This window comes from Phocoena sinus, chromosome 9 (genome assembly GCF_008692025.1).
Source record: "Phocoena sinus isolate mPhoSin1 chromosome 9, mPhoSin1.pri, whole genome shotgun sequence".
NCBI classification, from domain to species: Eukaryota; Metazoa; Chordata; class Mammalia; order Artiodactyla; family Phocoenidae; genus Phocoena; species Phocoena sinus.
In genome coordinates this window covers 46,429,032-46,441,191 of record NC_045771.1, presented here as the reverse complement: position 1 = coordinate 46,441,191, position 12,160 = coordinate 46,429,032, and the positions used below count along the sequence as shown (strand labels likewise).

General features: G+C 43.9%; 1 protein-coding gene across 5 annotated transcripts in view; it reads right to left on the bottom strand.

The window, feature by feature from the left end:
* Positions 1-12,160, bottom strand: part of NOD1 (nucleotide binding oligomerization domain containing 1) — a 91,821-nt gene that overhangs the window by 45,534 nt on the left and 34,127 nt on the right. For 3 of the 5 annotated variants that reach the window (XM_032643194.1, XM_032643198.1, XM_032643196.1), the window contains exons 2-3: positions 1,689-1,996; positions 429-603 (exon numbers count right to left, since the gene is read on the bottom strand). In XM_032643194.1, coding sequence (XP_032499085.1) covers positions 429-603; positions 1,689-1,889 — 376 coding nt within the window. In that variant the 5' untranslated portion in view covers positions 1,890-1,996. Of the gene's footprint in view, positions 1-428; positions 604-1,688; positions 1,997-3,887; positions 3,983-12,160 lie in introns of all 5 variants that reach the window. The other 2 variants (XM_032643193.1, XM_032643197.1) reach the window with 1 other exon arrangement.

The following is a 12,160-nucleotide window of genomic DNA, read 5'->3' as shown; positions in this document are numbered from 1 at the left end:
AGGACTGGCAGTCAGGGGTGATAGAAGAATTCTTTGCCTGGAATCAAATTTGGAAAGATCTTCAAGAAGGAAAGAAATGCAAACTTGAATTTGTACAACCACTAAAATGTCTAGATAGGTCAGAAAAGGAAGTCAGAAAGAGGTCAGAACAGAGGTCATTCCTACACTCCCATGGCTCCCTACATAAATCAGACCAGCTATCTGTGGTCAGTTCAATCACAGTTCCCTTGGCTGCACTAGGGTGACAGGGACCAGCTCTCCTTTCTAAAAGGAACACAGCAGCCGAGCCTGCTGCCTGAGGTGGAAGGCAGGGCCGGTCAAGGTGGACCCCGCCTTTATCCCCTGCTGGACCCACATAGATAGCATTTCCAAGCCCCGGGGGCCTTGCTTGCTTGGTGGCTGCGGTCTCCCCGGGGGCTGACTCATACCTGGATCGGTGTTGACAACAGCTTTGCTCTGAGTGAGCTGGGAAGGGGAGAAGCTGATCTCCGACAGCCAAGGCCTGAGGTCCACGTAAGCGTCTGTGAGTCGCTGTAGCACATAGAGGAAGAACTCGGACACCTCCTCGCCCTTGCTCTGCACCAGGTCCAGAATTCTGCGGACCTAGTGCGGCACAAGCAGTAAGGTGTGAGCCGGCACTAGGGGTGTCTGCCCCCTGGAGAGGCTCCCATGCGGGGCTCTGAGCTCTTACTACAGCCTCGAGCTTGACCGTCCACCCAGCTGGTATGAGATGCTACACGCCAAATGCCCAGGATCTGTAAAATGGACCGACCACCTGAGCAAGAAACAAACCGCACAGCTCTAGGAAACCAGAGGCTTCCAGGAGCCTAAAAATAGAAAGGTCAGACTCACAGCTAGAGCCGAGCGCCCCCCTGGAATTTCCCTTTCCCTCCTTTTCTCCTTTTCCCTCTTAAGCTAACACTTTTGCTCTCTGGGAATGAGTGCTGAGGGGGAGAAAGTCACCCGTTAGGCATAATGAGATGGGTGCTGGGCCACACAGCCAGGGGACAGCAGACCCCTGTGTAAGGTGTACCTTACAAAAGCTTTTTGTCTTATTAAAAATTCAGGGAAAAAAAACCACAACAGTGTTCTACTGTGCTTTTCCCAGAAACCCTTCTGGTCTCTTCTGAGCCCAACAGGACCATGTGTCACTCCTCTCCCCAAGAAGGAGGTTTTCCTCTTGCCCTTCTATTTTTCAGAAGATGACACAAAGCTAAAGTGAAACTAAGGGCTGTGAAGACTTCCCACAGTGGAGTGTGGAAGATTCTTTACCACGGACCCAGGCTGGGATGCAGCCATTCCTCAACCAGAGGAATTCTCAGAGCCGTTCCCAGCAGTGAGCAGCTCTCCAGAGTCGAAGGGCACGGACTGGGCAGCACTGCTAGTGTTTCCTGCTCGTTTTCTTTTTAAAGAATTCACTCATTTAAAGTGAACTGGAAAACAAGTTGTTTGAGAACCAATACGCACAGCAAGGAGAATGGAGAGGTCAGAAGAGTTTGCTGTGTTTCAGGAACACAGAAGTGAAATACGTAACTGTGGAATGAGCTGGTAACTCAAGCCTTTCTGTGCGGTAGATAAGCCCCGACAGGAAATTCCACCCAATGTACTGCACTCCCAAAGCTCTTCACCCAGGTCAATGGGGAGAAGCCCCGTCTGGCCACCAAGGCTGGCATCCCTGTCACCGGCACCTTGTCGGGCTGCGTGGGGCAGGCACACACGATCTCCACGTCTTCGGCGGAGAAGTACTCATTCTGCAACAAGTTGTCCAGCAGACACTGAGTGTTGCGGACGTGAGTGACCAGATGCTCCCGGTTGACCTTCAACAATCTGATGTAGGAGTGCGACTCTGACCGGATTATTTCCATCTCACTGCGGCCCTGCTTTTCCATGGTTACAGGAGCAAGTGACCGCTTTTCCCAAATTCATCTTTGGCCGCGTGTGCCTTCCTGGCAGAAGGGCGAACAGGATCCACAGCCACAGCCTCTCGGTGCAAACCCTGAAGAGACAGAGGAAGTCACCAACAAAACCAAAGCCATGGGAAAGATCCCTCCCCCTTTCTCCCGTCCTGGAATTTCTCTAGAACAGGAAGGAGTCGTGCTTACGATATTTGATCTGAGACGCAGTAAAGTAAAAGTCATAATTTAATTGCTGCTGCTTGTGGGTTACACCACTAGGGTAGATGACCAGAGGTAGACAACACTATTGTTTAACAAAACTTCTTAATTATTATTATTTTTTTTAGTGTGCCTCAGTCCTAGATTGGGATAGGGGTGCAAAGGTATATTTTCCAAATTAGGTGACTGGAATTGGAAGTTTCCACATGCCCTATGAGGGGACAGCACCCAGAATTGGGAGCAGAGGAGCTATGAGGTTGGTGGGAGAGAGGGTCTGAGCACAAAACGGCCTGAGGAGAGAGCAAGCCGGCATGAAGTCTCCTGTGATAGTCAGAGCCCAGGAACCTGGGAACAGTGATGTGTCAGTCATCACTGCCTGTGCTGGGCTGTGCTGTAGCTCTCCCCACACCCCTGCCCCAGCTCTCCTTATATCTCCAGCCAAGTTGGGTACATACAAGCACCTTAGGGAATGAAGGAGCAGTAATGGCCATTATGGAGTGAAGCAGGACAGAAGGAAGGCGAGAGGGAGAGGTGACTGTTCCAAGGAATGGATGACCAGGAGACAACGTCTCCCTGGAAATCCCTGAGAACCTCATGCATGTGCTGAACTTCCTGCCTCGGTAGGGACAGGGGCCCAAGCTCTTTTATTTGGGTATTAAAAAAAATACCTTATCTGCACTACCCCAGAACTGCACTGATTTCTTTCTTTTAGAGTAAGATCTCTCAGCCACTTAATTCTCCAGTCATCCTGTGGATATAAATGGATCACACGCTTCGAAGTACAAAGGCCTTGAACTGGCCACTTAGTCCTTTGTCTAAAACGCACACACTCTGGAGGGAGAGTTTTAAATGTTTTTTATAGAGCTCAAAAAAAAATTCATAGACCTCTAAACATGTATGTTTCATGAGCCCACATATGTTAACATTCAGGTCTAGTGGTTCTCACATTTTTTCCACAAAGTCACATACTAGTCTCTGATCTTTGACACACCTGCATTTTTTCTTCTTTTACCTATCAAGTTGCCAAATGCAAGCCTTATACAGATTCTCAGTGGGACCCCACACAGTAAACCTTCCTTTCATAACCTGACTGAGCAAAAGACAGTACATTCTAACATTCTAAACAACAGAAAGGGACTTCCCTGGTGGCGCGGTGGTTAAGAATCCGCCTGCCAACGCAGGGGACGTGGGTTTGAGTCCTGGTCCGGGAAGATCCCACATGCCGCGGAGCAACTAAGCCCGTGCACCACAACTACTGAGCCCGTGCTCTAGAGCCTGCAAGCCACAACTACTGAGCCCATGCACCACAATTACTAAAGCCTACATGCTCCAGGGCCCACATGCCGCAACTACTGAGCCCGTGTGCCACAACTACTGAAGCCTGAACGCCTAGAGTCCGTGCTCCACAACAGGAGAAACCACCGTAACGAGAAGCCCGCGCACCACAACGGATAGTAGCCCCCGCTCGCCACAACTAGAGAAAAGCCTGCGTGCAGCAACGAAGACCCAACGCAGCCAAAAATAAATAAATTAAAAAAAATAAACAACACAAAGGCAAGAGATTCTTACCAAATGGAATTTAAAGGGATGAAAATGAGTGATTAGCTACTATTGCACTAAAAGTATGCTGATTGATTTGACTCTAATACAGCTTTTTCTATTGTCGTCAATTCTATGACCCACTTAAGGATCCATAGCTTTAGAAAATTAGTTCCCTTAAGGGATACCAGTTGATAATGTTAAATGTATATTTAAATTACTGGTTAATAATACCTTTTTAAGTTTTTGTCACGTGTTCATTGAAGAAAGTGAGAATATTTTAAAACATTCTCTCCTTAAATCTTCAATTTCCAATTTCTTTCTGGAATCTGAAAAGTCAAAAAGAAAAGTAAGAGAGAAAGGTTTCTTTGAAAACACTCTTAGGGCATCCCTGGTGGCACAGTGGTTAAGAATCTGCCTGCCAATGCAGGGGACACGGGTTTGAGCCCTGGTCCGGGAAGATCCCACATGCCGTGGAGCAACTAAGCCTGTGTGCCACAACTACTGAGCCTGCGAGGCACAACTACTGAAGACCGCATGCCTAGAGCCCGTGCTCCGCAACAAGAGAAGCCACCGCAATGAGAAGCCCGCGCACCGCAAGGAAGAGTAGCCCCCGCTCGCTGCAACTAGAGAAAGCCCGCACACAGCAACGAAGACCCAACGCAGCCAAAAATTATTTAAAATAAATTTTAAAATAAATATGAATGAAATACTAATATGACATGAATGAGTATCAAAGATGTTATGCTGAGAGAAAGAAGACTCAAAAAATCATGTAGTATATGATTCCATTCATAGGATTCTAGAAATCTGATCTAGATCAGAGCAGTGGTTTCCTGGGTAGGGGGATAGGCGCAAAGGAGAAATTGACTGCATATTGCTGGGGTGGTAGAAATGTTCTTTATCTTGCAGTGTCATATATATATATATATATATATATATATATATATGTGTGTGTGTATATATATTATACATACATATATATGTCGCATGTGAATATATGTATCACTATGCATAAATGTGTATATATGCATATCACATGTGTATGTGTGGTATATGCATATATAACGTGTGTATGTATGTATATTATGCATACACATACACATATATATACATATGATTTGTCAAAAGTCATCGACTTTTACACAGAAAATCTCTGAATGTTACTGTACGGAAAAAAAAACTTCACTGAAGTATTACGTAAAGGCAGAATACATTTCCAGGTAAACAAAAACTGAGAGACATTGTGGCCAGCATAGCTGCACTAAAATAAGTACTGAAGATTCTTTTAGGTAGAAGAAAAATGATCCCAAACTAAAACAAAATGAGAGCAACAGAAAGTTTTAATATGTGGGTAAATATAAATGTATATTGACTGAACCAAACATTATTATCTTGTGGGGTCTAAAATATATGTAGAATTAACATTTATACAAGGGAGACTGTGCAAGATGGCAGACTAGAAAGGCCCTGAGCTCACCTCCTCCTATGGAACACCAAAATCACAACTATTTGCAGAACGACCATTGATAAAAATGACTGGAACCTGCCAGAAAATTTCTTATACAACTAAAGATATAAAAAAAGAAGCACACAGAGGCAGGTAGGAGGGGCAGAGCTGCCATACAGTCAGGTCCCATATCCCTGGCTGGGCAATCCACAAACAGCAGAATAATTATGACCGCACAGGTTCTCCCAAAGGAGTGAGAGGTCCGAGCCGCATGTCAGGCTCCCAGCCCAGGGGTCCTGCACCAGGAAGATGAGCCCCCAGAACATCTGGCTTTGAAGTTCAGTGGGGTTACTTCTGAGAGTCCAAGAGGGCTGGGGGGAAATAGAGACTTCACACTGAAAGGACAGATATAAAATCTCACATCCTCTGGAACCCAGGGCAGAAGCAGTACTTTGACCGGAGGCTGGGTCAAACCTACCTGCTATTCCTAGCGAGTCTCCTGGAGAGGCAGGAGGCAACTGCAGCTCACCCTGGGGACACAGACACTGGCAAAAGCCATTTTGGGGAGCTCTTTCTACCATGTGGACACTGGTACTGGCAAAGCACCATTTTGGAATCCTCCCTCTAGCTTATTAGTCCCAGGCCCCAGCCCCACTTGGGGCACCAGTGCTGGGACACCTCAGGCCAAGCAACTAACAGGGCATGGACACATCCTCACCCACCAACAGAGAGGCTGCTTTAAGACCCTTTGATCCACAGCTGCCTCTGAACACAGCCCTGCCCACCAGAGGACCCAGGGCCCGGTTCCATGCACCGGTACACAGGCAGTAGAACCAAGACCACCAGGACCCTCCAGCCAGAGACCCTGGGACCCAGCTCCACCCAGCAGTGGTCAGGAACCAGCATCAGAATCCCCAGGGCACCAGCCCCACCCACCAGTGAGCCTGCTCTAGCCCCCCCACCAGCTCCACCCACCAGGGGGCAGACAGCAGTTGCAAGAAAACCACAGTCTTGCAGTCTGCAGACCTCCCCACTCACTAGCTGCCCAGACCCTGCCCTCGGACCAGTTGTGCCCAGGACCCGCCCGCTAGCAGGCCAACACAAGCTTCCAGACACCTCAGGTCCTGCAGCCAATTGTGTCAGGAACTGGCCCCATCCACCAGTGGTCTGACACATGCTCTGGGACCCTTGGGCTCTGCAACCAGACCCCAGGACCCAGCTCTGCCTACCAGTAGGCCAGTACTAGCCCCAGGACCTGATTTCACCCGCCAGTGGGTGAGCAACAGCCCCCGGGGTCTCCTGGACCCTGACTCAACCCACCAGTAACCCTGGAGTTCTGCAGTCAGCCACCTCATGACCCAGTCCCACGAACAAGCAGCCAACAGCCTCTGCACAAGGCAGGAACTGGCAACCAAACAGACCAAGGGCCAACCAAGCTTACCAGACTGTCCACATAGTCGGCCCACCACAACAGAAAGATCCACGCAGCCCTTGTGGGGGAAGCCCTAGAGCATACAGCTCTGGTGATGAAAGGGAAGTATTATCCTGACACACATAGGCTGTCTACAAAAGGCTTATTCTTCAAGGCTGGGAAATGTAACCAACCTACCAGACACATAAAAAAAAAACCCAGCAACTTAGGCAAAATGAGGCGGCAGAATAACATGTTCCAAATGAAGAATCAAGATAAAACCCCAGAAAAAGAACTAAGTGAAGTGGACATAGGCAATCTACCTGAGAGTGAGTTCAAGGTAATGGTCATAAAGATGACCAAAGAACTCAGAAGAATGGATGCACAGAATGAGAAGTCAGAAGCTTTTAACAAGGAGTTAGAAAATCTAAAGAACAACCAAACAGACATGAAGAATACAATAACAAATAAAAAATACACTAGAAGAACCAACAATAGACTAAATGATACAGAGGAATGGATCGGCGAGCTGGAAGACAGTAGAGGAAATCACTGATGCTGGACAGAAAAAAGAAAAAAGCATGAAAAAAAATGAGGACCGTTTAAGAGACCTCTGGGAAAATATCAAACACACCATATTTGCATTATAGGGGTCCCAGAAGGAGAAGGGAGAGAGAAAGGGGCTGAGAACATAATTGAAGGCATACTAATTGAAAACTTCCCTAACCTAGGAAAGGAAACATACATCCACGTCCAGGAGGTACAGAGAGTCCCAGACAGGATCAACTCAAAGGGGAATACAGCAAAAATTAAAGATAATGAGAGAATATTAAAAGCAGCAACGGAAAAGCAACATGTTATGTACAAGGGAACTCCCATAAGGCTATCAGCTGACTTTTCAGCAGGAACTCTGCAGACCAGAAGGTGTGGCACAATATAAAGTGATGAAACGGAAAAACCTACAACCAAGAGCACTCTACCCAGAAAGACTCTCACTCAGATTTCATGGGGGGATCAAAAGCTTTACAGACAAGCCAAAGCTTTTAAAAGAGTTCAGCACCTCCAATCCAGCTTTACAAGAAATGTTAAAGGAACTGCCCTGAGCAAAAATGAAAAGGACACAATTAGCAACATGAAAATCATGAAAGGAAAAAAAAAATCTCATCAGTAAAGACCAACATATACATGAAAAGATGCTCAACTTCACTAATTATTAGAGAAATGCAAATCAAAACTACAATGCCGTTATCACCTCACACCGGTCAGAATGGCCATTATCGAAAAATCTAGAAACAATAAATGCTGGAAAGGTGTGGTGAAAAGGGAACCCTCCTGCACTGTTGGTGGGAATGTAAACTGATACAGCCACTATGGAGAACAGTATGGAGGTTCCTTAAAAAACTACAAATAGAACTACCATATGACCCAGCAATCTGACTACTGGGCATATACCCTGAGAAAACCGTAATTCAAAAAGAGTCATGTACCACACAATGTTCACTGCAGCCCTATTTACAGTAGCCAGGACATGGGAGCAACCTAAGTGTCCATCGACAGATGAATGGATAAAGAAGATCTGGCACATGTATACAATGGAATATCACTCAGCCATAAAAAGGAATGAAACTGAGTTATTTGTAGTGAGGTGGATGGACCTAGAGTCTGTCATACAGAGTGAAGTCAGAAAGAGAGAAATTCCATATGCTAACGCACACATATGGAATCTAAAAAAAATGGTACTGATGAACCTAGTTGCAGGGCAGGAATAAAGAGGTAGACATAGAGAATGGACTTGAGGACATGGTGTGGGAGGGCAAAGCTGGGGCGAAGTGAGAGTAGCACTGACGATATATACAGTACTGAATGTAAAATAGTTGGCTGGTGGGAAGCAGCAGCCCAGCACAGGGAGATTGGCTCAGTGCTTTGTGATGACCTAGAGGGCGGGATAGGGAGGATGGGAGGGAGGCTCAAGAGGGAGGGGATATGGCTGATTCGCTTTGTTGTGCAAACAGAAACTCACAGTATTCTGAAGCAATTATACTCCAATAAAGATCTATTAAAGAAAAAAACAAGACAAACATATAGTAAAAGTAGGAAATCATCCACACACAAAACTAGTAGGAAGGTTAAAAGACAAAAGTAGTAAAATTACTTATATCAACCATAAGCAGTTAAGGGATACATAGAACAATTAAATGTAAAACATGATATCCAAAACACTAACCATGAGGGGAGGAGAGTACAAACACAGGGTTGTTAAAACACATTTGTTAAGAGATCAGCAACTTAAAACAATCACACACACACACACATATCTATATAGCTTGCTATATATAAACCTCACAGTAACCACAAAACAAAAATCTAAATTAGATACACACACAAAAAAGAAAAAGGAATCCAAACATAATACTAAAGAGAGTCTTCAAATCATGAGAACAAAAGAAGAAATGAACAAAATGACCTAAAATACAATCCCCAATTAACAAAGTGGCAATAAGAACACAATATCAATAATTACTTTAAATGTAAATGGAACAAATGCTCCAATCAAGACATAGAGTGGCTGAATGGAAACAAAAAAAGACCCCTATATATGCTGCCTACAAGACACTCACTTCAAATCTAGAGACACACACAGGATGAAAGTGAGGGGATGGAAAAAGGTATTCCATGCAAATGGAAAGCAAAAGAAAGCCAAGGTAGCAATACTTATATCGGACAAAATAGACTTTAAAATAAAGACTGTTATAAGAGACAAAGAAGGACATTACCTAATGATCAAGGAATCAATCCAAGAAAATATAACAATTGTAAATATATATACACCCAACACAGGAGCACATAAACACATAAAGCAAATATTAAAAGACATAAAGGGAGAAACTGAGAACAGCACAATAAGAGTAGGGGACTTTTAACACCCCACTTACATCAATGGACAGGTCATCCAGACAGAAAACCAATAAGAAAACACTGGCATTAAATGACATATTAAACCAGGTGGACTTAATAGATATATATAGAGCATTCCATCCAAAAGCAGAAGAATACATACTTTTCAAGTACACATGGAACATTCTCCAGGACAGATCACATGTGAGGCCACAAAACAAACTTCAGTAAATTTAAGAAGACTGAAATCATATCAAGCATCTTTTCCCACAATGCTATGAGACTAGAAATCAACTACAAGAAAAAAACTGCAAAAAACACAAACACTTGGAGGCTAAACAATATGCTACTACACAACAAATGGATCGCCAAAGAAATCAAAGAGGAAATCCAAAATACCTGGAGACAAATGAAAACAAAAACACAATGATCCAAAATCTATGGGACACAGCAAAAACAGTACTAAGAGAGATGTTTATAGCAATACAAGCTTACCTCAGGAAACAAGAAAAATCTCAAATAAAAAACCTAACCTTATACCTCAGGGAGCTAAAAAAAGAACAAACAGGGCTTCCCTGGTGGCGCAGTGGTTGAGAGTCTGCCTGCCGATGCAGGGGACGCGAGTTCGTGCCCCGGTTCGGGAAGATCCCGCATGCCGCGGAGCAGCTGGGCCCGTGATCCATGGCCGCTGACCCTGCGCGTCTGGAGCCTGTGCTCTGCGACGGGAGAGGCCACAACAGTGAGAGGACCACGTACCGCAAAAAAAAAAAAAAAAAAAAAAAAAAAAGAAGAAAAAGAACAAACAAAATCTGAAGTTAGTAGAAGGAAAGAAATCATAAAGGTTAGTGCAGAAATAAGTGAAATAGAGACTAAAAGAACAGAAAAGATCAATGAAACTTAGAGCTGGCTCTTTGAAAAGATAAACAAAACTAATAAACCTTTAGCCAGACTCATCAAAAAAGACAGAGAGAGGCCAAATCAATACAATCAGAAATGAAAAAGAAATTACAACCAACACAACAGAGATACAAAGGATCATAAGGGAATACTGAGAACTATATGCCAATAAAATGGATAATCTAGAAAAAATGGACAAATTCCTAGAAATGTACCATCTCCCAAGACTGAACCAGGAATAGAAAATATGAACAGACCAATTGCCAGTAATGAAATTGAATCAGTAACTTAAGAAAAAAAAAAACTCCCAACAAACAAAAGTCCAGGACCAGATGGCTTCACAGGTGAATTGTACCAAGCATTTAAAGAAAAGTTAACACCTATACTCAAACTATTCCAAAATACTACAAAGGAAGGAATGCTTCTGAACTCACTCTACAAGGCCAGCATCACCCTGATAGCAAAACCAGACAAAGATATCACACAAAAGAAAGTTACAGGCCAATATCACCGATTAACATAGACACAAAAATCCTCAACAAAATATTAACAAACCAAATCCAACAACTCTTTTAAAAAAATCATACACCATGATCAAGTGGGATTTATCCCAGGGATGCAAGGATTTTTCAGTATCTGCAAAATCAATGTGTTATACCATATTAACAAATTGAAGAATAAAAACCATATGATCATCTCAACAGATTCAGAAAAAGCTTTTGACAAAATTCAATATCGTTTACAATAAAAACTCTCCAGAAAGAGGGCAGAGAGGGAACATACTTCAACATAATAAAGCCCATATATGACAAGTCCACAGCTAACATCATACTCAGTGGTGAGAATCTGAAAGCATTTACACTAAGGTTAGGAAGAAGACAAGGATACCAACTCCTGCCACTCTTATCCAACATAGTATTGAAGTTCTAGCGACAGCAATGAGACAAGAAATAAAAGGAATCCAAATTGGGAAAGAAGAAGTAAAACTGTCACTGCTTGCAGATGACATGATACTATACATAGAGCATCCTAAAGATGCCACCAAAAAACTACTAGAGCTCATCAATGAACTCAGTAAAGTTGCAGCATACAAAATTAAAATACAGAAATCTGTTGCATTTCTATACACTAACAACAAACTACCAGAAAGAGAAGTTAAGGAAACAATTCCATTTAGCACTGCATGAAAAAGAATAAAATATCTAGGAATAAACGTACCTAAGGAGGTAAAAGACCTGTACTCGGAAAACCACAGGACACTGATTGAAAAGACTGAAGATGATACAAACATACAGATATACCATGGTTGGGGCTTCCCTGGTGGCGCAGTGGTTAAGAATCTGCCTGCCAATGCAGGGGACACGGGTTCGAGCCATGGTCCAGGAAGATCCCACATGCCACAGAGTAACTAAGCCCATGTGCCACAACTACTGAGCCTGAGCTCTAGAGCCCATAAGCCACAACTACTGAGCCCATGTGCCATAACTATTGAAGCCTGCATGCCTAGAGCCTATGCTCTGCAACAAGAGAAGCCATCGCAATGAGAAGCCCGTGCACTGCAACGAAGAGTAGCCCCCGCTCACTTCAACTAGCGAAAGTGCACACACAGCAACGAAGACCCAACGCAACCAAAAATAAATAAATAAACAAAATTTTTTTTAAAGTGAATGTCTTAAAAAAAAAAAAAGGTATTCCATGGTCATGGATTGGGAGAATTATTATTGTTAAAAACGACCATACTACACAAGGCAATCTACAGATTCAATGCAATCCCTATCAGAATACCAGTGGCAGAGCATGGGATGAAGATGGCAGAGTAGCAGGATACGAAGCTCACCTTCTCCCACAAATACG